The 25,532-nt window shown below is 52.5% G+C and overlaps 1 protein-coding gene across 4 annotated transcripts; it reads left to right on the top strand.

The window, feature by feature from the left end:
- Positions 1-484: 484 nt before the first annotated feature.
- Positions 485-25,488, top strand: RCC2 (regulator of chromosome condensation 2). Of its 4 annotated transcripts, none has more exons than XM_073233291.1 (13): positions 485-687; positions 1,726-2,014; positions 7,622-7,715; positions 10,606-10,749; positions 13,397-13,528; positions 13,881-13,969; positions 15,099-15,213; positions 17,073-17,239; positions 18,371-18,551; positions 18,858-18,963; positions 20,171-20,243; positions 22,247-22,324; positions 23,094-25,488. In XM_073233291.1, exons 2-13 carry the CDS (start codon positions 1,733-1,735, stop codon positions 23,196-23,198), a joined length of 1,566 nt encoding a protein of 521 aa, XP_073089392.1. In that variant the 5' UTR covers positions 485-687; positions 1,726-1,732; the 3' UTR covers positions 23,199-25,488. The 4 variants fall into 4 exon arrangements, with proteins under 4 accessions (XP_073089392.1, XP_073089389.1, XP_073089390.1 ...); XM_073233288.1 differs by having other exon boundaries at positions 7,622-7,739; XM_073233289.1 differs by having other exon boundaries at positions 524-770; positions 7,622-7,739.
- The last annotated feature ends 44 nt before the right edge of the window (positions 25,489-25,532 follow it).

Raw genomic sequence — 25,532 nt, 5'->3', positions numbered from 1 at the left:
AGCACACCCTTATGTAACTCTTCCGTGTAAGAACACCTTGCTACATACTGGGGACATATCCATAGGCAAATAAAATACAGTTGCTCTTTGCACAGGAGAAAATTATTCAAATTGTATTCACCTTTCATTCTCATCACTCAATTAGGGCACGTCCCTGGTTGGCCGATGAGAGAGTAAAGTAACTATTTTTCCAGTGGGTGTCCTCAGGTGACCTGTCTAGACGTACCCGGGAAAAACAATCTAACATTCTCCTAAACCCCAAAGAAATCTCTGACGCGCAGGACGCGTTGCGTAGAAGGCCTAAGGCGGGCTGCGCAGCCTGGGAAACGCGCAGGACATGGGAGGGATAAGTCTGGCGGCGTGGCGCCCTGCGCAGGCTTGGGTGGGCCGGGCCGCCCGCCGGGCGCAGGCGGAGGCGGGGACCGGTTCCCCCGCGGGTCCGCCAGCCGGCAGAGGGCGCGCGCGCCCCAGGCCCCGCGCCGCCCGCTCTACCGCGCGCTCGCTTGCCGCCCGGCCGCACATGTGTTTCTGTTTTGTGTTGTAGCATTTGTTCTGGAAGCTCGTATTTACATTTTAAGTGTATCTGGTGAGTGGGCAGGATCCCTCGTCTGGGCCGAGGGAAGAGAAAGCCCTCCGGTTCGTCTTTTAGTTCTCTTCCTATCTCCGGTTTCTCAACACTCCAACCAGGTAGGGGCTGAAAATCAAAATCGACAGAGTTCAGTTTGTGGAATCCGGGAAAGTTTTTTTTTTCCCTTTTTGAAGGAGGAAAGGTAAAAAAAAAAAAAAAAAAAAAAAAAACCTGGGGAAGGGGGGGGTTGGGGGCTTGAATGAATAAAAAGGGGAAGGAAGGCGGATCCACGTGGTTTAATCGGAGACAGACAGAGATCCCATTGTTCAAAATCAATAAAAAAAAAAAAAAAGAAAGAAAAAGCGCAGGGACGCTTGGGGAAAGTAGCGGTGGAACGGGGCACTTTGCAGCCGAGATCCGAGGGATCTGCCGGGCCGTACGTTCGTGGAGTGGCCGGGAGAGTTGGGCACCATTAAAGTTTTTATTTTACGTGTCTGTGCAAGCAGGTGTTTGGGCCTGGGGGCCGGCTTTATCCGTCTCTCATTTCGCGGGGACAGCCCACCCGGAGGGATTAGGCTAATTACAGCCTCAGGTCTGAATCCTTAGGCTGGGGCGGAATTGGGGGTCCGGGCGGGGATTCGGGGAGAATTGCATTTAATGAGTGGGCTTGGGGAGGGGTGCGCGGAGACAAAAGCAGCAGGTGGGGCGGCCAGAGAGCGGGGTATCTCCTTTGCAACCCCAGGTGCCGAAGGGAGATCTCTGAAGTGTCCTGAAGCCTTTAATTAGAACCTAGAGGATTGGAGGTTCCTTATTCTTTCCCTTTACTTTTTTGGGGATCAGGTAGCAATTGTGATGCCTTGTAGACAGGTCTAACTTGAGGATGTGTTGGGCGGTGGGGGGTGTCTCCATTTTTTTTCTTTCCCTGAGCGTATGTCAGTCGGAACCTGGGCTCCCGTGCGGGATTCCCCGGAGGAGGCGCGCCGGGGCCCGGGAGAGGCGCGATTTCCTCCTGGCTCGCCCCCTTTCCGCCCACCCCGCGGCCGCCACTTTGGGGAGGGCAGGGGAGGAAGTGGAGGCCGGTGGCTCGGCTGCGCTCCCCTCCCCCCGCGCAGTTTATAACCCGTCCATTGTGCGCCGCTGCCCCGTGTCTCCTCCAGCGCGACCATGCCCAGGAAGAAGGCGGCGGCGGCGGCCTGGGAGGAGCCGAGCTCCGGCAACGGCACGACCCGCGCCGGGCCCAGGAAGCGCGGCGGCCCGGCGGGCAGGAAGCGCGAGCGGCCCGAGCGCTGTAGCAGTAGCAGCGGTGGCGGCAGCAGCGGCGACGAGGACGGCCTGGAGCTCGACGGGGCCCCCGTTGGGGGCAAGCGCGCAGCGCGGCCGGCAGCGGCCAAGGCGGGCGGCGCGGCCGTGATTATCACGGAGCCGGAACACACCAAGGAGCGCGTCGTGAGTGCGGGGCCGGGCCAGGGGCCTGATGGTGGGGCGGGTAAATGGGGGCGAGGGCAGCGGCGCGTCATTGCGCGCGTCCCGGCGGGGGCGATGGGGCCGGCGCAGGCCGCGGGCTGAATCATCGCCGCGGCACAACAAAAGGGCGCGCGGGCCGGGGGCGGGCGGCGGCCCGGGCCCAGGCCTACAGACCCCGTCGCTACCCGCCCGCGTGGCCGTTGGCCGTTGGGGCGCGCGCCCCGGGCCCCGCCGGGGGAGGGGCGGCCTGAGCCCGCGCCTGGGGGTCATGGCCCCGCCCCCGGCGCCGCTCCAGCCGCCTCCCTCCGCCTCCCCTCCCCCGCCCGCCCCGGGAAGGGAGACTTTCTGCAAGTTGTCTTGGGCTGGAGAAGGGACGAGCGCGCGGGACGCTGGGGACGGCACCGCGTGTCCCGGCCGTCGCTGGGTCTCTGGGGCTGCCGGCCTGCCGGGGCGTCGCGTGGGGAGGGGGCCGCCGGCGCGCTGAGGGGAGCGGCGGTTTGCGCCGGGGCTTTGAGGTTCCCGCCGCCTCGGCTCCGGCGCTCCGGGGGGGCGGGGCCTGGCAGTCGCCGCGCATGCCCTGTGCTGCCCTGCGCCGTCTCGCGCCGCCGGGGAGGCGGGGGCGACCGGCGCCGGGGCGGGGTGCGAGGGCGCATGCTCCGAAAAGCCCTCTGCCGGAGGTCCAGAAGCCCCCCATCCCCACGGTCTGAGAGGTGTTTGGGCTTTGTTAGCCACTTGTGGTCCCAGGGCGCACGGGTGCACACTGGGTTCTGTGTACCCCCCCCCAGGGGAGAAGCATGTTCTGTGGTCTGAATGGACTTGAATTTGCCTGTTGGAGTGGGGCCTTCAAATCTTGACCACTTCCACTTCGGTAGCTCCAAAATCCTGCAGAGCCAGAGATGGTAACTTGGGGCCTGCGATCGTCAAACCCAATTTTAATGTGGAACGTTGTGTTTACGAGAGGGTCAGAGCTTTCACCAGATTCTCAGTTAACTTCAAGAGTGAACTTCCAGTTAGGCTCGGAATAGGGTACCTGGAGAGGCCCTTCCCCTCTCCGAATGGGGTGTGGAGAATTAACGGAGGATGTCTGAGGGTTAACTGGTCCACAGCACTTTATCCCACAGATGCTCAGGCAGCTTAGAGGGGTAAAAACAATGCGTTTCTACATCTGCTTTATAGATGAGGAAGCTGGGGCTGAGGTTGAAGGGCCCAGCCCAGGATCGCATGGAGCTAGATTTCCACCGGGCTTAGGTATTTTCTGATGTCATCTTTAAGGCATTTGCAAATTGTTCATGTGAAAATGCTTTATAACTGTCCTCCGAGGGAAGAGGTCAGTGTTAGGTGTTGAGGCAGCCAGAGGCGATGGAGAGCCCTGGTCCTACCTTACCTCAGGTCTGGGACCAGGTGAGCGCCCAGAAAATTATCACAGGATTAAGAAGACTGAAGCATAGGAACTGTTTTCCTTTAACAAATTCAGCCCTCTCTGAGGCTCCACACATTTGCCCTCCCATGGCTGGGTGTTAGGAGAGAACTGGAAAGAAAGGCCAGCTGGGCTCTGCCTCCGCTGTATCTTCTCCAGTGAGTTCCTCAAAGGAAGACTGTCAGCTGCAGGGCTCCAGACAGCTTGTTAGAACAATGAGTTGTGTTGTCGGGTGGTAAGAAATTCATACCCCAATGCTGAGATTCACCCAGAAATGGTAGTCACCGAGTGCGCAAAGGGACCCCAGGCTCTCCCCACCCCAGCACTGCACGCAGCCGGCTTGTCTGATGTAAATGGCATTTTCTTCGCCTTCCTGGAAGTTCCCATTGCTCTTTGGAGTGGACACAGCAGAAGCAGCAGTCTGGGGCAGTTAACATTTGCTTTGTGTTTATATCTTACAGATCTTGAACTGCTTGACATAAATACGTGTATGTACATACATACACATATCCATACACCCCACCTCCTGAAACAGCAAGAGGGCAGTTTCCCTTGGATGGGTCAGCACACTGTCCTAGGCTTTGTGCATCCAGGAGACAGACAGGGGTAACAAATGATGCTCTTTTATGCCTTATGGAAAGTACACACCCCAAATTCTAAGTTTTCATTAGTTCTGTTGAATGAAGGCCAGCCCCATGCTGCCCCATTGCCTCCCCACCAGCCTCCCCACCAGGTGGGCACTATCCCTGGGTGGACCTCCTGCCCAGCATCCCTGGCCCCAGGTCCCTGGACTCTGCAGGCAGCACACGGCTGGATCTGAGCAGTCTGCAGATCCTGTGTGCTGCCACAGGCCAACAGCAGTCCCTGGCTTGTTTTAGAAAGAGGCTTTTTACTGAAAATCTTGCAAGCCTTGCCGCTTTGAGAGCTGCTTGAAGGAGCTGTGTGTGAGCAGCTGCCAGGAGTTGTTTGAAACTACAGTTATTCAAAGCTGTAGATGTTGGGCTTATGAAAAATGAACTCCAGGTACTTAAGCTGGTTGAGGTTGCTTTGAGTAAAAAGGTGTGTACTTTTATAAAACATGATTTCAGTCTTAGAAAATGCTCTTTCCAGGGATCACGGGTTTATATGTAGTCATGTCAGATGCACATTTTATGATTGTCTAGGGTGATGCAGCCCGAATTCCCTGTGAACTTCTTAACCCTGTAGGGTAAAGCAAGCAGCCTGGGCTGACTCCTTAGAAAACAGGTGAGTGTTGTAAGCTGTCTAGGTTTTTGTAGTTTTTTCAGTGTTGGGTTGCTAAGATTTTGTGATCCTGAGACAGATCTGTCCCATCTCAAAGGACCAAATAAATAAAACTGAAAACCGAGGTGGAAGTCTGTTGTAGTTGATAGCCCTTTGGGGAATTTGTTGTAGCCTACATTTTTCTATAGGGGCTTCCCTCTGCAGAGAGTAATGTTTTCTAAATGGATATATGTTAAAAGATTGACTCTTGGCCTCATAAACGTACTCCTTGCACTTAGGCAATAACTCAAAAATTGCTTTGGACCAGAAACCTCATTTTGTTGATTGAAGAAGTTTAGTGCATTTTTCTGCTGTGGCCCTTCGTCTCGGCCCAGCTTACGTGCCTGGGTTGTTGGGAAACAGCAAGGTGAAATGAAATTTCTCTCATCCTGTTGGAGACTGTTGTACCAGCGTTTCTGACACGTGGCCTTTAGACAGTGCAGTATCAGACCTGAGGTCAGCCAGAAAACCATCTCTGGGCCCATCAGTGAAACTGGGTTATGCCTCCAAGGGGTCATATCACCTCTGGGTCTCAACCCTGACAGCCATCACTGGAGTTCCTTGGGATGGACACAGAAAGCATCAGGGTCTCGCCCACCCTATGGGCCAGTTAGGTCTATGACAAGAAGAATAAGGACTGTGATTTAAGAGATGTTAAGAGTTTTGTTATTTTAATTATTTCACATAAGATGGAAGAATTAAGTTATAGAGGCGTAAAGGTACATGGCCTATAGCAAAAAATTGCAGATGATAGTGATGGAATACAGCTACTTATCTCCATGTAATGTGTGAGGAAAGGAGCCCATGACAACCTGAGTAAAATGACAGTTCCCTTCGTAGGGATCAGACCACTGTGACTGGAACAAGCTCGGTTTACCAAGGTTTTCCAGATAACCCATGTCAGAAAGGCTGGGTTTTTGTATAAATGCTTAGCTGATTTGATGGGCCAGTATCCACAAGCCCTTGACCCCCTCATGTGGCTGCTGGCACCTCTAGGTCACAGAGGAGGCTGCTCCCGTCCAGAGCAGCGTCAGGGGCTCTGGCAGGTGGAGCTCAGGTCCTGCAGTGACCAGCAGCACTGGTGTGCTGTCTCGGTCTTGAACAGTGTAACTTTGTCAGCAGGTGCTGCACATTAGCACTTGTGAATCAGTCCTCTGCCCGCTTTGGGGGACAGGAGGCCGCCTGGCCTGAGGATGCAGTCCTTGCAGTGCCCTTCTGCACTGTTCTCTTGCCCAGCAGCTCATACCACAGTGCCTTCCATCCGGGGTCTCTGCTGCCCCCTCCACATGGACCCAAATCAAGAACGGAGAGCTCATCAGTGACCCAGAGCTACGCCTTCCATGGGGAACTTGACAGAACTGGCTGCTGTTTGCCACCTGCAGTAGACCTGCAGGAATGTTCAGCCAGGCTGGTCAGTTGAACAATGAAGGGAGATAACCAGGGGAAACTAGGCTCTTATTCCAGTAATCTGAGTCTTGGCCCCAAGGGGTGGGACTGCTCTCTGATCAAGGTCGCTTTCTAAATATTTAAGCATGGTGAAGTATTCTCCAGTCCAGGCTGTTCGTTGCCCCTTCGCAAGCTGGCTGCAGGATGTGTCCTGTAGCTGTACCACCTTCCTCCAGCTGCGTAAATGCAGGCGAGCATGATGGGACCTGTACTGTGGGTGTATTCTGATGCCAGGTTTGGGTCACGCAGAGTCTCCCTGGGAAACAGAATCATTCATCGGGAAGATGTGTTCCTTGTACAAATGCATGCACCTTGTTGCCAGAACATCCCAGCAGGGCAGCCACTGTAGAGGTTAGAGTGACTGCATCCTGAGCTGTTTGGCTTTTTTTCTCGAAGCCTTCTAAGAACAATTCCATGAACTGAAGGAAATCTTTCTTTTTAATGGCCTGGAATGGCGATGTAAAGGATGAAGGCAGAGAGGGAGGGCACAGCTGCCCTTGCCCGAATGGAACTGAGTGGATAGCTCAGAAGAGAGTCTTTGCTATTCAGAAGGTGTTTTGGGGCATTTCAGATAATAGAGCAAAGTGCTGAGAAGATTATGAGGACCTCTCTGAATTGGACAGTGGCCTGTTCAAATGGTGCATATTCCCACTGATGCCTGGGAGTGTGTGGCCCTGAGTGTTCTGTGTTCTGTGTCCGTACTCTGAGGGTGGAGACCGGACGGCAGGTGACCACAGCCCCTCCCTCTCCAGCTGGCCCCTGGGGGTTACCTTGTCCCCCTCACCACTGCTCAGCTGGCTTACTGCCAGTGGTGAGGATGCACTGAGGGCGGACTGCCTGGGTCAAATCGCCCAGCCACGACTCCCAGTTCTGCCTGCTGTGCCTAACCTTCTGCTGATGGGGAAAGCAAATCCAGTGCTGTTTGGCGCTGGGTGCAAGGCAGCACCCAGAGGATGATGGGGAAGTCAGCTGGAGTGATGCTGTGCAGAAGGGACTTGGGGCTTGTAAGGCTGAGGTCCCCGTGTGGAGTGCTGGGCTGGCCATGGGATAATGTAGACTTCGCCCCACAGACAGCCAGCTTTTGATACTCCTGTGTGACACAGCAGCCCTCCTGCAAATGTTGCATACGGGAGGAATGTCATTTGGCTTACTATTTAGCGTTTTGCAAAAGATATTTTACAGAGAAATAGAGGAATAAATGTGAGCCTAAACAACAAAGCTGCTGGGCAGGTTTGGGGTTACAAGCTGCTGGGCAGGTTTGGGGTTATGATCATTGAAGCCAATGAGGGGTGATGCCTCGGCCTCTTGCTGTGCAAGCCGCTGGATGGAAGTACTAATAAAGCATTGATTCTTTTTTTTTTTTTTTCTGCTGTCATTGGACAGCCTAAGAAAGGTAGAAGCAACATTGCAAGCTAATTTCTTTTTCCCTGTCTCTCTGTCTCTAGAAACTTGAAGGGTCTAAGTGCAAAGGGCAGCTTTTGATTTTTGGGGCAACCAACTGGGACTTGATTGGTCGAAAAGAAGTGCCTAAACAGCAAGGTAGGAGAAGTGCTTTCGGAAAAGGTATGAAGCTACTACTTACTGAGCGCTTCCTGTGTTCTAGGTGTTCAGTGCAATTCTGGTGACCAGCCGCCAGGTAGGTCATCTTTTCATTTACAGGAGTATTCAGAGAGGCCAAAGACTTCCGTGGCTGCACAGCCACTCTAAAGATGGAGCGAGATTTGAACCTGGTCTTGTGTGAGTCTCTTACTTTATAAATATGGCTTTAAAAAAGCCAGTTCCATTTAAGATGAACCAGAAAAAGTATAAATAGCAGCTTCAAATGCACATCAGCACCTTTCCATGTTCTCATGTCTCTTACTTTGATTAAAATAAAGAGGCTGGTCCTGTGGAATATCACAATGTCCTAGATGTTTGTCACAGTCACATGTCAAACTTGGTAGATGTTTCAGAGGAGTCCACGGTTCCTTGTCAGTTGCCAAATTGTTCGAGGAACTGGCTTGACAGAGCCAGTAACAGCCTGGGGGGTGGAGGGGAGTGGAGAAGTCCTAAGAAACAACTTCCCCCTATTGCTTTTAGAAAATGAGTATCTTCCCCTCAGGAGAATACTGGCCCATCCCTGAGAAGTGGAGCCTGGCACCTTGCCACATTTTATGGCTTCTTGATTTCCTTTGGAAAGAGGCCCAAAGTACTTTCCAGCATTGCACAGTGAACAAATATTTGCACACTGTTACTCCTAGCGCCTCAAGACGGGCGGTGGACAGTTGTACTCTGAGGACAGTAGGAGTCTCAGCAGTGCTCGGGGTCCAGCTGAGCCAGAAATGGGTCTGAGCCATTTTCCTCCTGTTGTGGAAAATGCCCAGCCTTCAGGGACCTGTCTGCCTGGCAGCTGGTGTCCAAGGAACGCCACCTGGTGTGTACTGACCTGAGCTCTGTGTGTGCATCGTCCCTCAAAGCTGCTCTTGAGGTGAGGGGCCCACTCGTTCTTACAGACCCTCAGGCCGAGAGGGGGAGTATGTTCCAGAGGAGAGCCCGGTGGCAGAGCCAGGGTTGGCACCTGCGGGTGTTGGGTGGGATGGGGCAGTGAAGCCGGGCCCACTCCTCACCACCTCACACCTCTGAGGACAGAAGACAGGGAAGTCACCTTGCGGCTCTCATGCTCTGGTAGAAGGGATTTTGCCCTAATGGCTCATTTGAAGAGTGCTTTTTGTCTCCCTCCTGTTCTACCATTGCTTTCCTAATTTTTCTCCCTCCAAATGAAGTTTTATGTAATTTAAAAAAAAAGTTCAGTATTTTAAAATATCTTTTGGCCCTTCGTGGCCTTGCCATCAGACATAAAAAGGAAGGGAGGGAGCATTTGTTTCTCCACTGGTGCCAAACGAAGGGAAGAACGATTCTTCTTGCCCCCATCCCCTGCCCTTTTCCAGTGTGTTCCCTTGAAGCCTGCCTTCCCTGGGGGAGAGCCTGTCGGCTCCACAGTGCCTGGCTCATGAACAGGATCGCATAGTGGTTCGTGTTCTCTCCAGCTAGGACCAGGCGACGGGCTGCTGACTGCCGGCCTGGCTGAGGGGCCCAGGACTTGGGCTGCCGGGCATTTAATCTGACTGGGATCACGGGTGGGGTTCCTGGGAAGCCAGGAGAAACCTGCCTGCCAGGAAAGCTAGGGCACCTCGGGCATTGGTGTTGATGGGGCTGCTGTAGGGAAGGCAGTTGGGCAAATCAGAGCCTCTCCTTGCCCGTGAGCCAAGCTGGGCCGACTGTGGCACGGCTTTCCTACGGTGGCCCTTGGCGCTGTGTGTTCAGATGAGACGTCAGTCACGCCACTGTTCTCTTGGCCTTCGTGATCAACAGGCCTTCGCAGAACCCGTGAAGCCTGTTGTTTTTGGTTTGCTGTTTCCCTGGAAACTTGGTTTTCCTTCCACCTGTTAGCGTAGAGGGGCATCCTTGGGTGGAGCCGCTCAGGAGTGTCACTGTGTGATACGGCTTGTCTGGACTGCTTAATACTGGGGGGGCCCTGGCTCTGCTGCCTGACCAGCCCCTTGTACTGGTGGGGTGCAGGCAGGGTGGGGATTGGTGTTGAACAATTTCACAGATGCTTTTCCAGTGGAGCCGGGAATTGGTGGAGAAACCAGCCATTTAGTCAGTTCTTCATCCACACCAACCTGACAGTTTATCTGGTAGTGGCTTGCATTTCGAAACAGTAACAAAAAAGCACAGTAGGAAATAATAAGCAGAATCGGCCATGCCCCGTGCGCTAATGGGCAGAGTGGGGGCCTGGAGGGGGTGGCTGTTGGGTCCTCCCTTCTGAGTGCCTCCTAACGCTACCGAGTGCTCTCTGCGCAGCAGGTGTTTGGGAGACCCCCAGATTCACAGGGCACTCGGGTGTGGGCGGAGAGGGCTTCCCAGAGGAGGGGTGCTGACCCAAGGTTTGAAGAACAAGCAGGAGCAGGGAAGGGCAAGTACATGTGCAAAGGCAAGGGGGTCATGACGTGGCCAATACAGCGGGGCCCCTGAGAAAGGAGGAGACCAAGTGGTGGGAGCTGGAGTTGGGGGAGGACTGTTGGTGGGGCCCTTCTGCCAAGGGCCTGATGGGTGTATAGAGAGGGCAGGAGTCCACTGCCAGCTTCCCTGTTTGGGGCCGTCCCCCACAATGGGACTGCAGGAGGGATAGCACCCCACCTTTGGGCCACTTGGGCAGTGGCACCTGGGTCTGAGGTCCCTGTGCATGGGGCAGAGATGGAGGTACAGCCACATCAGTGCTCAGATGGCCACTGACTCGGTCTGTGCCAGCTCTGGGGCTAGTTCTTTCCAGGAAGCCCTGCGGTTGTTTCAGAGGAGAACGGACCCTTGGTGGCTAGTGACATTTTTGGGGGTGCCCTTCATCCATCAATCACTGGGTGTTTGATTTGCGTTATTGTTCTCGTTGCAGCTGCTTACCGCAATCTTGGTCAGAATTTGTGGGGGCCCCACAGGTACGGGTGCCTTTCGGGGGTCCGGGTGCGGACAGTGGCTTCGGGTTCATGTGCTGCCCATAGCCTCCTCATCACCACGGAAGGGAAGCTGTGGAGCTGGGGTAAGTACCATGCTCAGCGGGGCAGGGGGTGACTTAGGCCAGTCCCCCTGGGGCGGCCTTCTGCCTTCTCAGGCTCTGCTGCCTTCCATGCAGCCCTCATTTCCTCTTCCTGATTCCCAGCTGGTCTTGTCTATTCCCTATACACACCCCCCCACCTCCCCTTTTCTGCCATGTGTTTGTACATAACCCCCTAATTATTAGAATTCTCTTGAATAATCTTTTCCTGAATGTTCTGACTAAATCTGGATCTTTCTGATCTCGAAGTGCCTGGAATTGAACTCCTATTTTAGGCACACCGTCCCCCCAACAGTTCCCCTTCCTGCTTTGTGGCACAGTGTGACGTAAGAGCTGTGTTCTTTAAATACCTCCGGCTTTGATGACAAGCCGCCGTGTCTGCAGTCCTGTCCCTCCGTTTCTGGGTATCACAGGTTTTGTGCTTGTGGCCTATTTTGTCTGTTTCTTATTATATTTCCCTGGATAGTTAAGGATACTTTTTCTGAGTCGATTTGCTTTCCCCACTGCTGGATCCCCTTGCCTGGGTCCTGGGAGGTCCCCGTCCTTGGCCTTTTAGCAGCCCTCCAATGTCAGTGTCCCCGACAGAGGGCTTCCAAGCAGTGCCACCCATTTCCTCTTCCGGATCATTAATCCAGGTATTGACTGAGGCTTAGTTCAGCCCCACGCCCTCTGGTAGCTCCCAGACTCTTCCTCCAGCTGGGTACATTGGCATTTGTCCCTGCCCTTTGTTTCTGATCCTGTGGCTGCCTTTTAAGTCCATATGACTGCATTTTTATTTTGGTCCATTTGAACCATTTTTTGCAATTTCATGAGCTGCTGTATGAAAGTCCAAATATATTAACATCTGTTGTCTTCCCCGTACTTTGCTAATTTTGTAATTCTGTTGAAAAAAGATAACAAGCATGTCTGGCCAAAATTTAAACTGTATAGTTTATGGATGACATGCTGACATTGCCATGATTTTCCTTTTCTCCCAGTCTGCACAGAGGTGGGCCCTCCCCCAGCAGTCGTCCTCCTCCTCTGTGTTCCCGCACGGAACACGGCATTCTGTGTCAGCTCCACACTTCAAATACCTCAGTTCTGACCTCTTTACTGAATTCCACTTAATGTGGTGCTTTAAAAAGGTGCCTCATATTGACCTGGGCAGGGAATGCTTCTGAAGGCTGTGCGTCTAACTTGGCACGTCCCACCCCCTGGCAAAGATGTGGTCGTGTTCTGTAAGCGGAGTTGGCATTGCAGGGGGTGATGAGCTTGTGGGGGTGTGACGAGCCCGCTGTTCAGCAGAGGTTGTCCAGTGTCCATAAGCATTAGTGCTACGGTACATCGCTGCGCCTGTCAGCCTCTTGGGCCTCTTGCTTGCGCTGACAAGCCACAGCCAGCACTTGGCTTTGCATTTAAAGCACCTTTCACAGTGAGCTTGGGCAGCTCCTGTTAGAAGCTGCTGTTTGCCTCTCCTACCAGCAGACTGGAATCAAAGTATAATTTTGAGGGCAGTTTTCCTCATAAAGCCAGAAGCTATTACTTCTCAAGCCCTCTCAGGACACCTGGTGCTTGTCTTTGTTGCTCTTGCTCCTGCCTTTCTCATGATTAACACTGTTGGGAAAAGGTGCCGCCACCCATCCCCCACCCATCACACACAGTTGCCCTGACTTTTTGGCTCCATAAAATGTTCAGAAATCTCCCCAAACATTCAGTTCAACCGTGGTTTTTCTCCTGGCTTAGCAGGACCCATGAGTGGCCCATAGAGTTGTTTTGTTTTGGAATCACTGTAGCATGTGTTGAAAACTAGGTAAGGTGTGGGGGCATCCAGCTGCCTCCAGGCCCCCCCAGAGCACCGAGTCTGCTCTGGAGCTGAGGAGCTTTGCCAGAGGGCTTGTGCACCGCCGAGGATTCGTGGCAGAGGTTGGCCTGTTCGGGCCTTCCTGCCACCTGACCGCGCGTCTGGTGCCGCCCCAGAGGTGGATGGTGGCCGGTGGCAGAGAGGGCTTGTGTTCCGAGCAGGTCCTCTGTCCACCGCCAGAGTTCATGTGGCTGGGGTGGTCTGCAGAAGGTGGGGTTGCACTGTTCTGTGAGCATCGTTCACCTGGCAGATGAGAGAAATGACAGGTAGAAACCAAATGGGCCATGGTAGATGTCCCAAGCCCTGAGGTAATTAAACACGCGTGGAGCAGGTGTCAAAAATGGTTTCTCTTAAAATACATCTTCAAGTGGAGGGAACGAGGGAATTGTCTGACAGGTACTGTGAGAAGTGACAACTGATTTTCTATGAGTTTGAATGTTGTATGCGCGTCAGGCCAAACCTAGCTTTCCTTCTGTTCCCCCTGGTAGCAGAGAACTTCCGAGAGTGCTCATGTGTGGGTCCCAGCTACCGTCCCAGAAAAGGGGGTCAGAGAAGGGGAAGTAGGTGGCTGCTGGCTGGCAGCTGCCTGCAGAGCCCTCTCTCAGGAGGGCACCATATGGCTTAGCCGGGTCACCCTACCCCATGGGGGCATGCCTACGATGGCTGCCTGGTGTCCGAGAGGCTGGGGCTGGCTTTTCACCTTGTTCCTGGATATGGGATTTGGAGAGCGTGTCTGCTTGCCCCCTGAAGTCACCCTGACTCCTTCCCACTTCATCTTGCTCTTACCTGCAGGTCGAAATGAGAAGGGGCAGCTGGGACATGGCGATACCAAGAGAGTTGAAGCTCCCAAACTCATTGAGGGTCTCAGCCACGAAGTGATCGTGTCCGTAGCATGTGGGCGGAACCACACCCTGGCCTTGACGGGTAAGGGACCACAATTTTCTTAGGAACTTGGCAAGAGGCCACACCCTGGGCAGTGGGGTGGAGTGATCCTGGGACTGTTGGTGACGATCAGAAAGGTGCCCCTGAGAGCTCAGTGGGCAATGGCCTGAGGGTGTTGAGAGCCTGGCCCCTGGGCATGGGAAGCCCAGCTGGCAGCGGAGGCCAGGCCAGGCCCCGGGTTCCTCTGTGAGCTTCTCTGTGCCCCACCACCTTTTAGAGTGCTTTGTTACATGCGTTCTTGGCAGAGCTGTTTTTATTGTTTTGGAGGCTTTGATTCCAAATCTGGTTCAAAACCCTCAGTATTATTTTCCCATCTATGGTAATGTTTTTCTAGAAACGGGCTCTGTGTTTGCATTTGGCGAGAACAAGATGGGGCAGCTGGGCCTTGGTAACCAGACGGACGCCGTCCCGAGTCCCGCGCAGGTACTGCTTCCACTGACGGGTGGGCCCTTAGGGTTTTCTTGGTTTTTGTGTTTGATTTTCTGGGATGAGACGGTAGTTCTCCCACTTGTTTGAGTTAATCTCTCTCTCTTCAACATGGGGGCTAAATGATTTGAGTGAAATTCACGTTACAGTCTTTAAAACAGGCTTAATTAATGTATGTTCACAGTTGAAAAACATCCTGAAAACACTTTCTGAATGAAGTAATTTACTTCAGAGTCCTTGTTTTTAAAAAGCCTGTTCTGTTCCAGAGAAAGTGAGAAATGTTGTATGGGTGTGGCTTTATCTGCAAATACTTTTGAGTTTGGGCCTTGTGTGAAGTCACTTGCCAGATGCTCAGAATGCAAATAGGAAGGAGTTAGGTAGTTTCTTACTTCTGAGAAGCGAATGGTTAAGTTAGAGAGGTAGGATTTATACCTAAAAAGTGAACTAGTGATATAGGCAGCAGAATGCTAGGGAATCTGATTAGCAGCTTAGTGAGGAAGAGGGGGACTCTGATTTCTTGGTCTTAGAAGAGACAGTGGCCAAGCTCGTCTGTGGTTTGAAGGATTTTCGAAGTGTCCATTCTGTATGCTGAGGGCTGTGCCCTGGAATGGCACAGTCCCCAAAATAAGCAAAATTGCTGTACAGGGCCTGGATTCACACACCCGAAACCCAGTTGGGAGCGTGGACCTCCCTTCCGAAATGTGCGTCATGAGCAGCAGCAAGTACCAAGTACTGTCGTCGTTCCCAAAGCCCACGCTGAGTTCACTTACTCGTGACCGTAGTGAGATTTGGGAGCGAAGTGTTGGTTGCTTTCTGCTTAACTCACCCCCACACCCATGTGGTTGAATTCAGCATTCGCTGAGTCCCAGGAAGCATAAGGTGCAGTGCTGGGCATTTCAAGGGATGCAAAGAACAGCGACAGCATTTACCCATCTGGGAATTTGACGCTGTACCAGGATGGTGGGGGCACGAGGGTGTTTTACGTTCTAAGCGTTCGCCTTCAGGATTGTTGAGTTCATTACATTTCTTTTGTAACTAATTGTTGTACATCAACCTGCAGAGAGGTAGAGACACTTTATCAATCTTCTAAAAAACAGTCTGAAAGTCTACTGTCTTGTCTTTTCAGATAATGTACAACGGCCAGCCAATTACCAAAATGGCCTGTGGGGCTGAATTCAGTATGATAATGGACTGCAAAGGAAACCTCTATTCCTTTGGGTGCCCTGAATATGGTCAGCTGGGTATGGAATTATATTTTTTAAAAGCTCTGTAGTCTAACTGTATATTTGGAACCAGAAGTAAGTGTGAAACTGCACACACGTGTTAGAAATGTGGGTAACTGATGGCAGATAATAGTCTTGCTCCATTAAGTGGGTCTCCTGTTTAGTGGAACCGCATGTCATCACTCACAGGCTCCTGGACTTCACATGATGCCGGCTTAATGCAAAAGGCAGGGCTTGAGTCAGACAAGATCCCTTTTTCTGATTTGGGAATTCACTTACATATTGAAAGGATTTCAGAGCTGTAAGAAGGAAAAAAAAAAAATCAAACCACCTTTATTCAGTTCCTTTGTTGAAAGTGAGAAAATGACACAAGGTGAGTGAAGGGTTTGAAGCCCTGGCCCAGGCGAGCAGGCGTGCACACGGGGAGCCGCGACGCGCACAGGGGGCTGGGATCCCTAAACTGTGCTCATCCAAAAGCACATTGACTTACGTATCATTGAGTAGAAGAGAAAACCTCAGAAAGCACTTCTTATCAGTTCTGAGGCAGGAGAAAATGTCTCTCTGTCCTGATTTTACAAGGTCTCCATTTTCTTTTCCCACCTGACACCAAAGTGTTGTTTTGTGCCTTCCCGGCTGCCTGGTCCCCTCGGAGTAGGAGGTGAGGCGTGGGCGCCCTCTTCTGGCTGCTTAGCCGCACACCACTCGGATCTGTGGCTCCCCCAGATCTGGGTTGCTGGGTCTCCACGTCACTAAAGCCGGCAGATGGAAGACTGTATAAATAGAAAGAGAAGCATCTCCCTGGACTTAGACTTTAGGGAACAGTGACTTTGTGAAACTAAATATACCTCAAGTCAGAAGTGAATAAGAACAGCTCCTTACGCACATTCATTGTTGGTTGCCAGGGAGTTGCCAGACTGCCGGAGGAGCCGTTTCCATGGCCACAGGCTCTGGTGCCATACCCAGCCCTGGGCAGAACCCCGGAAGTGTGTCTCTGGCCCACGTCCAGCAACGGGCGACTGCCCTGCCTTCCTGTGGCGCCCAGGACGTGCGCACAAGCCACTTATCGTGGCAGGCCGCCTTTCCTTGAGGGATAAATCCGTGATCCCAGCACGCACTGAGCAGTACTGTGTACCAGCCACCGTTTGAGTTCTTCACGCAGAGTCTCGTTGGCTTTGTTCTACTCATTTAAAGGTGGCTTGAGAAATTGGCTTGGTTGATATTTATGGAATCACTTACTAACTTCCCAGCTTACTTTGAAAACTTTTCAATCTGATTGTCCAAGTCCAGAGGGATCCGTTTTGGAATCAGAACATAGGTGTGACCTTGGCAAAGCGTATCGCCAGCTCGCGTGCCCGCCCCCACTCTTCACCACACAGTTACTGGGTCAGGCAAGGCAGAGGCGAGAATGAGCCCTTTAATTCTAACATACAGGTTACTGGTAATTTATAAAGCAGCATGTCTGGTACTGTGTGCGATCTTTTCTGTCCAATCTTGGCCTATCTAGGGCCTCCTAGGAGGCCCTCAGGTTGGGCACAAACCATACTCTATAAACCATTTAGATCAGTAATGTCTGACTTTTTTAACCTTAGCCCACAGTAAGAAACGTGTTCTACATTGCGACCAAATCTGAATGTAAAAAAAAAGCAAAGAATTTTCACAAGATCCTTATAACAGTGTCCTTGGGTGTTTCATATTGTGTCAGCGTTTTTAAAAAATGATTTGTTTTAACCCACAAAATCGATTTCATGACCCACTAATTGGAAGGCTTCCTTGGTCAACGAAAGTGCCCTGGTGAGGCCCCACCTGGCCAGGTTGGGGCAGGTGCTCGGCTGTAGCCCACTGCTGACTGCTGACGGCTGGCTCTGTGGTCGCTGCAGGACACAACTCAGACGGGAAGTTCATCGCCAGGGCGCAACGGATAGAGTATGACTGTGAGCTGGTGCCCCGGCGAGTGGCCATCTTCATCGAGAAGACAAAAGACGGGCAGATTTTGCCAGTCCCAAATGTGGTTGTACGAGATGTGGCCTGTGGCGCGAACCACACGGTAAGGCTTGAGTGGACGGCGTACGCACCAGTGTCCTGGCGCTTGGCTTTGCCTGGGACCTGACCCCAGGCGGCTGTGCCGTGCTGTTCTCCTCCGGCACTTCACACCATTTGGCCTTGGGCTTAGCTCTTCCGTGAACAGCTTTCTCTAACTTCTACAGGCCCACCTGAATGGACAGACATTCTGGGTTGGGATCACGTGGTCAGCATTTTTCTGGGTAGGCTTTTGTCTAACGACATGGACATCTTTCTAGGTCAATAGACGCTATTCCATACTCGGGGTGCTGAGTAGTTTTTAGTCATTAAGGTTGTTTCCTTAGAAGTCACTTTATTTAAGTGGCAATACAATCTTTGTTCATGTGCCTTTCCATATGAGTTGGTTCGTGCAGCCATTTTGTCTCCTGAGTCAAACTCCGTTGTCTTCTCTCGCAAGACCGCTGGCTGGGTGCCCGGGCATCCCGCCAGGGGCATGGCTCCTCCCCTGGAATCTTCCCTGTCTGGGGCGCAGTGACTTGGCCCTGGGAGATTTCAGTTCCTTCTAGTGTAAACCCTGTGGTTCTCTGCTGTATAGTGCAGTCAGGGGAAGTGAAGTTAGATCTTGTTTAGGCCTCTTACATCCAAATGTTTTCACAGGTTGTGCAATCACACGGTTCAGACATTAACATCAAGGACGCTGTGAAGAAAAGAAGATAGCTTTTAAATTGTTGATATGTCGATGTGGCCAGATGGAGGTCACCTGTGACCATGGGTGGGGAAGTAAAGAAAAATCCAAGGCAGGCAGGCTGGCCCGTCTCCTCTCTTCCCTCGTTCTGCAGTTTAGTGAGTATTGTGTTAGGGAATTGAGCTCATCAGCCTGCTCTCTGGAGACAGAGCCCTCTTGCTTCTGATGAGGAGAAGGGAAAGACATGTGACTTAAAAAAAAATTAAGAATGGAAAAGTCCTTGGTAGAGGAAACAGGAAACGTCCTTGTGTAGCTGCACCTGCTCCTGTCACCTCCACCAGTTGGAGGCAGGTGGGGGCTGACTCCAAGTGTTTCTGCCCCTTCACCATCAGGTTCTCTGGAACAGAAACACAACAGATGACCCCTGTTGTTGGTTGGCCCGTTCAAACCCCATGTTTTCTCTCCTTGCAGCTGGTCCTGGACTCCCAGAAGCGCGTGTTCTCCTGGGGCTTCGGTGGCTATGGCCGCCTGGGCCATGCCGAGCAGAAGGATGAGATGGTCCCCCGCCTCGTGAAGCTGTTTGACTTCCCTGGGCGCGGGGCTTCCCAGATCTATGCTGGGTACACCTGCTCCTTTGCCGTCAGTGAAGTGGGTTAGTGATTTCCTCCGTCTGGGCCATGGGAGGGAGGTGGCCAGAATCAAGCATGGTTTTTCCTTCCTGGAACGTGAGTGCTCCAGTGGGGAGCCACGTAGCCGTTGTCCTCATCCCAAATGGGGAACCCCAATTTCATTGACTTCCCAGTGTTACTTGGTTAACAACTCTGCCTTGTCGTTTCCGGTGCCAAGTATCTTGTACAGAGGGTCCTGATCCCCTTGCCTTTCTCACTGATGTTGCAGAGTATGAGAATTAAGCTCTTGAGATTTCTGGTCACGTGGGAACATGTTTGTCTTTCTCCAGGTGGTCTGTTTTTCTGGGGGGCCACCAACACGTCCCGTGAATCGACCATGTACCCCAAGGCTGTGCAGGACCTCTGTGGTTGGAGAATCCGGAGCCTGGCTTGTGGGTAGGTGGCAGGGTCTCCTAGGGGAGTGGCACATCTGGTCGCCCTCCTGGGCGTGTTGGACACACTGGGGAAGTGTTGCATCCTTGAGAGTGTTTTGCTCACCCTGTCAGGGCACTGTGTGCACCGAATTCAAGGGCAGGAGTGGGAGGACCAGAGAGGTTGGTGAGTCTTGTTTCACTGCCTTTGTGGGAAGAGCCCGAAGGTCTTTGTTCTTCAAAGGCCAAGTATGCTATGTTGCTTTTGTCGCCTCAGAATTAATCAGTGGTACGGAGAAGGCAGGTAGTGACTGTACAGCATCTTATGCTGATGGACAGTGACTGCAGTGGGGTAGGGGGGACTTGATAATATGGGTGAATGTAGTCATCACAGTGTTGCTCGTGTGAAGCCTTCATTAAGATTGTATATCAGTGATACCTTAATTTAAAAAAATCATACTGAGGGTGATTGCTGGTTAATGATCCCATTGCTCTTGCATTGGGCTGGCTTAACGTTTATGAACAGCACTGTTTAGAAGGCAGTATACTCCTTTTTCAGTGAGGTACTAACTTTGAAATCATGTGGCTAACTCATCAAAGCTGCAATCTTCAATGAAAAGTCAGCTTTATATTAAAAATATATACTTTAAAATGTATGACCACAAAAAAAGGTTACATGGTGGGATTTCAGTTACTCTGACACTGTGAAGAAACTACCCAAATCAGTGGTTTTCATTTTAATTTTGAGGACAGTTTGTTGAGCTGTCCAGTAAGTTGAAGAGTTTGATTGTGTTAATGGGCTGCCGGGCTAGGGGGCAGGGTGCCCTGCCAGGTTACTGTCCCTTCCACCCCCTGTGGGCTGATTTTTCACATCCTGATTGGGACTCACCTTTTCCTGCTATGTGTGTTCACCATTAAAAGGACGCTTCTTCCCGTCCCCCTAGAGTCCCAGAACCTGGGCTGGGGTGAGGCGGGAAGGTCCAGGGCCCTGTGGTGCCTGACACTAAGGGCTTGCCATTGGGGCCCACGTGGGATGGTGGTTAGGGTTCATCAGAAGTGGTTGCCTGCCCTGTCACTTGGACATGAGTGGGTCATGGACATTTAATGGGATGTACTTGACTTCTATGCTAGACGGTCTCACCGTGCTCTTGAGCATGTAGCCTACAGAAGGGTTGGTGGGGGCACGGGCGGGGCTGCTGGGCGCAATGGTGACAGCCTCTGTCTTTCCGTAGGAAGAGTAGCATCATCGTGGCTGCGGACGAGAGCACGATCAGCTGGGGCCCATCACCGACCTTCGGGGAGCTGGTAAGCTGGGGCTGTGTGCTGAGCGGCCGTACCCCACCCAGGCTCTCTGAGACTGCCTCCTAAAGTTACACAGAAGCAAGTGGGCCTTTTACTTCCTGCCCAGTTGTATTAAGGTCTGCAGTGTTCCCTAATCTTTGGGCTACATCCACTTTTTCAGGGATGATTCCATGCCCATCGAATAATTATAAAAGTCCTTTCTGTCCACATTGTAAATACGGAATCGGGTGGTTTCCGATCCCTTTTTTGGTGAACTGTACTTGTGGTGTGACGGTGACAGGCATGCAATGATGTGTCTGCCTCTCCCATCTAGAGGGCTTACATCAGGAGCACATGTCTTCCAGTTTTCCCCAGAGCCTCAAAGCATGTTTTTTTTTTTTTGTTTTTGTTTTGTTTTTAGCCCAGGGGGCAGCGTGTGTGCCTCAGGGCAGCATGCCTCCAGGCCAGCTGCAGGTCGGCTGGGGACGTCTCCCCTCGTTTTCCCTGGATGGGTTGGTCTGTGTTCCGTGCTTCCTTGCTTCCTGGACTCTGAGGACCGGTGGCTCTCAGGCCCTTACACTGGCCGGGCCTTCCCCTGCCAGATCTGGCCCTTAGGTTTTGGTGCTCAGGGGGTCCTTCATGCCTCATTTCTGCCTCAGGAGCAGCTGGGCTGTGGGGTGCGTCCTGGCAGCACCCCACTTCTAGCTGGGACTCGATTCTCAGCGCAATTCCACTGTTAATATCCTCCCAGGAACGCCATTTCCCTTCCCCCAGCTTGTCGTCTTCGTGGGCAGAAGCTGATGGGGTTGCGGGGGGTGTGGAGGGAGGCCTTCTTGGGCCCTTGAACCTCCTCCAGGACTGGAGGGGAGGCGTGCCTTTTCTCGGGGATCTGCACACACCTTCAGTCTGGGGCTTCAGAGGGGCTTCCCCATCAGCAGACAGTCCAGGTGGCCCCCTCAGAGGGGCTCATGGGGAACCTTGAAAGAGACTGAGGACCTGGCTCAGCTTTTCTGGATGTTCTTGCAGGACAGATACATGTGTTCTAAGTCCTACCAGAAATGGACTGAATACCAATTTTGAAACCAGTGGGAGTGAGGGGGACTTGCTGGGTAGCCTCCCAGGTGAGGAGACGGTTTGCATCTTGGAGGAACTGCTCACTTTAAGGGAAGGTGTCACTGTGGAAAGGTGGGAAGTGTGGGGCCTGTGGGCTAATGTAGGTGGGAAGGGAAGCCCCCACTGCTGTGTAGCCTCCTGTTGGAGCTGAGGGCTCTGCTGCCCTTGAAATCGCCCATCTCCGTGCTCCTGCATGTGGTCCCAAGCGGACCCCAGTTGGTCCCATCTGTCTCTGGTGCCCTGGCTTATCAGCAGATGGTGGTGGTTGAGCCTGGAGATGGCCCAAGGGACTGAGCAGGCCTTCCCTGCCCCACCACCCTGTCAGCTCCTGCCCACGAGAGGACTCTTGTATTAACTCCCTGAAGTTCCGTTTTGTAAGTAAGTCAACGTCAACCATCTTTTCTGGGTGCTTTCCAAAGTGTTTTTTTTCCTCTTAATGTTTAGTAAGAATATTTGCTCATAGTTGAGTTAATCACTCCTACAAAAGAGGATTTTTTTTCTAAAAAAAAAAAACTTTGAGCAATCTTGGCTCTTCTTCCCCAAATTTTGCTGTTTCCTCCTAAATTCCCAGGAGATGGTGGTATATGCCAGACCATAGGGTGGGTACGTAGACAGCAGCGTTCCTGTGCCCTTATGGTCTGGAGGGCTGCAGCTGCCATTTTCTTCTGCACTCAGGTTGGGGCTGTCCCCCCAGTAACACTGCCCAAAAGGCATCCGTTAGGCGTGAATCCCTTGGGCTACCGGTCAGTGCCACAGGCTTTCTTGAGACAAGAATGGATCACCTGTTGGCAGCACCTTCATGGATAAATGTCACCCACTGGCCTGGCCCCAGTTAGTGGGATGCCAGAGACATGGCCGCTTTGGGGATGTGTCGCAGCAGTGCCCAGTTCGGTGTGTGCTCTTTGCCTCACTAGGGCTACGGGGATCACAAGCCAAAGTCTTCCACTGCAGCTCAAGAGGTGAAGACGCTGGACGGTGTCTTCACAGAGCAGGTGAGTGAGCAGGGAAAGCCTTGACAGCAGAATGACGTCATGCCAGATCCCAGCTCACCTTGCCGCGTCTGGTGTTTGCAGCCCGTCGGAGTCTTGTCTGACATCTTGGGCAGCGTTGCTGCTGCCTGGGGCTGGGGTGTTCTGATGGGTGTGAGTCATGAGCGGGAGCAAGTGCAGGGGCTTGCTGGCCAGGTTCAGCCATTCTCAGCTGCAATAAAGGGCCACAGTCCAGCCCCACAGTGGATTTTCTCTGGCGCAGGTGCACAGTTCACGTTTGCTCTGTACCATCACCCAAACTCCGCACCATTAAACTGTGGGGCAGATGGTGGGGTGAAGCTCCTGCTATCATGCCCGTCAGGCTGCCAGCTCTTGACTGCCAAGACAGACGGGGCATGTACCCTTACTCAAAGCAAGATAGTGGTCCAGAGTGGTGGAGGGAATGGGAGCAGGATTCCTGTGTTCCTGCCACACTCCACTGACAGTGTTGAAGCTGTGCTTGGGGGGCGGCCTTCTGTGGGGCCCTCCCATGGCACCGGGAGGGCTGTGGTTGGCAGGGCATTAGTGACCGGGCACATTGACACTAGTGGTCTTTAGTGAACGGCTTTTACGCACTCATCAGGGGTTCTCTGTTTTCCCTCCATACCACCCTTGTTTGTCAGCCCAGCTAACTAGTGTCCTGCTGTCCGCCTCGTTCTCATCAGCCCCAAAGTCTGTTTGTACCAGTGGGACCAGGCACCCTTGCACACCCAATGCTGATTTGTTCCTCCAGGTTGCCATGGGCTACTCGCACTCCTTGGTGATAGCGAGAGATGAGAGTGAGACCGAGAAAGAGAAGATCAAGAAACTGCCAGAGTATAACCCCCGCACCCTCTGACCCCGGGGTCGTCTTCAGCTCCACAGCTCACGCGGCAGCTGTCGTTTCCATGTGCACTGGGACGGGAAGTCAAACGAGGAATTTAAAAAAAGCAAGAGTTGACCGAAGGTGCATTTTTGTTAAGACTCCCTGAGGTTCCGTTTTATAAGTGATTCAACGTCAACTACCTTTTCTGTATGCTTTCCAAAGTGGTTTTTTCTCTTAATGTTTAATTAAAATATTTGCTCATAGTTAATTTACCATTCCTACAAAAGAGACAGAAACTTTGAGCAATCTAGGGTTTTTTTTTAAGTTGTTATTATTCCCCACCCCCCTAAATACACTTATCAAAACATCCCTTTCCACTTGTAATTAGCATTGTGATCCGAATGGGTGCTACCTGGGAGAGGAATCACTGTTTACTCAGAAAAAAAGAAAGTCCCATTACTTAATGGGAACTGGCAGCATTTGGGCAGAGATAGTCCCTGGTGGCAGATGTCCGTCCGGAATCACACCCTCATGCTTCGGGAGCCTCTAGGTCACCTTCCTGCTTTTTCCTTCTGACCAGCTGAGGCTTGCATTTGTTCTTTTTCCCCTTGGCTGCTTGTAAGCCCCGCTGCCCTTTGGCTGTGACATTAATAGAATCTGTCATTTCCCCCCCTGGTGGGGTCTCTGGGGTCTGTGTTTAGCCATTTATATCTACTTTAGCTGTAAAAGTCCAAATGAAAATCAGGTGATCGTGGAACCGGTGGGGACTTGGGGGTAGGCAGACGTGGGGACGATGTATCTCCAGCCCAAAGGCTCCTTGCCAGCACTCGCCGTAGAGATTGATCAGCCAGCAGCAGAAGGTGCATTCTGGAGGCCTTGCCAAGAAGGGCCGGCCCTGTGTGTGTCAGCCTTAGCGCCACTGCTTCTGTCTGTTCTTCCCATCGGCTGGATCCTGCTGGGCCAGGCCCAGTCTGTTTTGGAGACTCGGGTTCCTGTTCCGTTCACCCAGCTGTCTGGTGGCGTTTGCTTGGCTGTGGTACCAAATAGCTGGGATTACAAAGAAGTTGCCCTTCTCCACATGTCAGCACAGATGCTGTGACTGCCACTGCCACCCCAACTCCCCGCCAAGTGCCCTCTGCCTGAGCTGGTCACCTGCGCGGGGCTGCACCGCTCCACATGCGTTACGAGGTGCCTTTCCTGGAACCCTCCTCTCGCTTGGACCCAAGAGATGCAACAGCTCTGGCTGGGGCTCTTGGTTTCGAGAGGGTCTGGACTGGTTTGGGTGCTTTAAAATAGATTTCTTAGTTCAGTGGTGCTTACGGGGGAGAAGGGGGATAGACCCTCAGTGTGAGGTGGGGTGGATGGGAAAGTGAAGCATTGGTCTTTTTATTTTTGCTTTGCTGTTTGTTACCGCTTGTCATTGTCTTGATGTTAAAATGCCAAAAATGATCTAGTCATTGTTGCTTTTTTCCCTAGTCATCCCCCTGCCGCTCTTTACAGTGGCTTCTGCCTTCGTTGGGCCTGCAGCAGTATCTGTCCCCACCAGTCCCAAGGCGCACTGCCTGCAGAGATGGGCCTGCATCTTTAAGATTTAGTCTGGTTTCATGCTCGTATCTACTGTCCTATGTTGGGTCCGTGGTCCAGGGGAGAAGCTTCTGCAGTTGCAGAGCTTCCCAATTTGTCCAAATCACCCCACAACCACCAGCTCTGCTCAAGCTTCCGTGTGTGGAGTCATCTGTTTCCCTGGACAAGTCTCTCCTGGTGTGGGGCTTGGGCCTGTGCTGCTTGGGCCCATGCAGCCCCCTGTGTCTCAGGTGGTCCCACAGGCTGCGCCCCCACCTTGGCAGAGCTGCCCTCGGCAAAGCAGGGCTCGGCTTCCATCTCCTCCTGGACTAAGCCGATGCCCCCCGCCAGCCCCTGCTAGAAGCCCTTGCCAGGGCCTGGAGCGGGAGGGATGTACCTTCAAGGGAGGATGCCCTGGCCTCTGCCAGACACTCCTTTTGGCCTAGAATTAAAAAATGAACTTCCTAATGGGGGAGTGCCTCAGAACAAGGAGTTGGGGGGTGGTCCTACACTCAGAGCGATGAAGCAGCCCGGACTGGGCGTGGGTGTGCTCTAGGCCGACCCTTTGGGCGTGTGGTGTCTTGCAGCTCAGGAAGGGGAGTTTGGAAGAAGAGGCTTAGAGTAAAGGGAGATGTAAGAAGAGGTGGTGATTTGGTCGAAGGTGCCTGGTTTAGTGCTGTAATTGTCTTGTTTTTTATATATATATATATATATTTCTTGGAGTAAACATTTTAAATAAACGACATCATTGTTTACTCTGTTTTGGCTTTTGCACTTCTTTTTCAGTAGAATGAACATAAGAAC

Source organism: Manis javanica, chromosome 4, assembly GCF_040802235.1.
Source record: "Manis javanica isolate MJ-LG chromosome 4, MJ_LKY, whole genome shotgun sequence".
Taxonomy (NCBI): domain Eukaryota; kingdom Metazoa; phylum Chordata; class Mammalia; order Pholidota; family Manidae; genus Manis; species Manis javanica.
This window is presented reverse-complemented; position numbering and strand designations above follow the sequence as displayed.

Excerpts from the sequence above, each read along its gene's own strand:
- RCC2 (XM_073233288.1), top strand. The coding sequence starts at position 1,733 with ATGCCCAGGAAGAAGGCGGCGGCGGCGGCCTGGGAGGAGCCGAGCTCC. Across the intron at positions 7,740-10,605 it reads GAGAAGTGCTTTCGGAAAAG|CTGCTTACCGCAATCTTGGT; the intron begins GTATGAAGCTAC and ends TTCTCGTTGCAG. Across the intron at positions 15,214-17,072 it reads CCCTGAATATGGTCAGCTGG|GACACAACTCAGACGGGAAG; the intron begins GTATGGAATTAT and ends TGGTCGCTGCAG.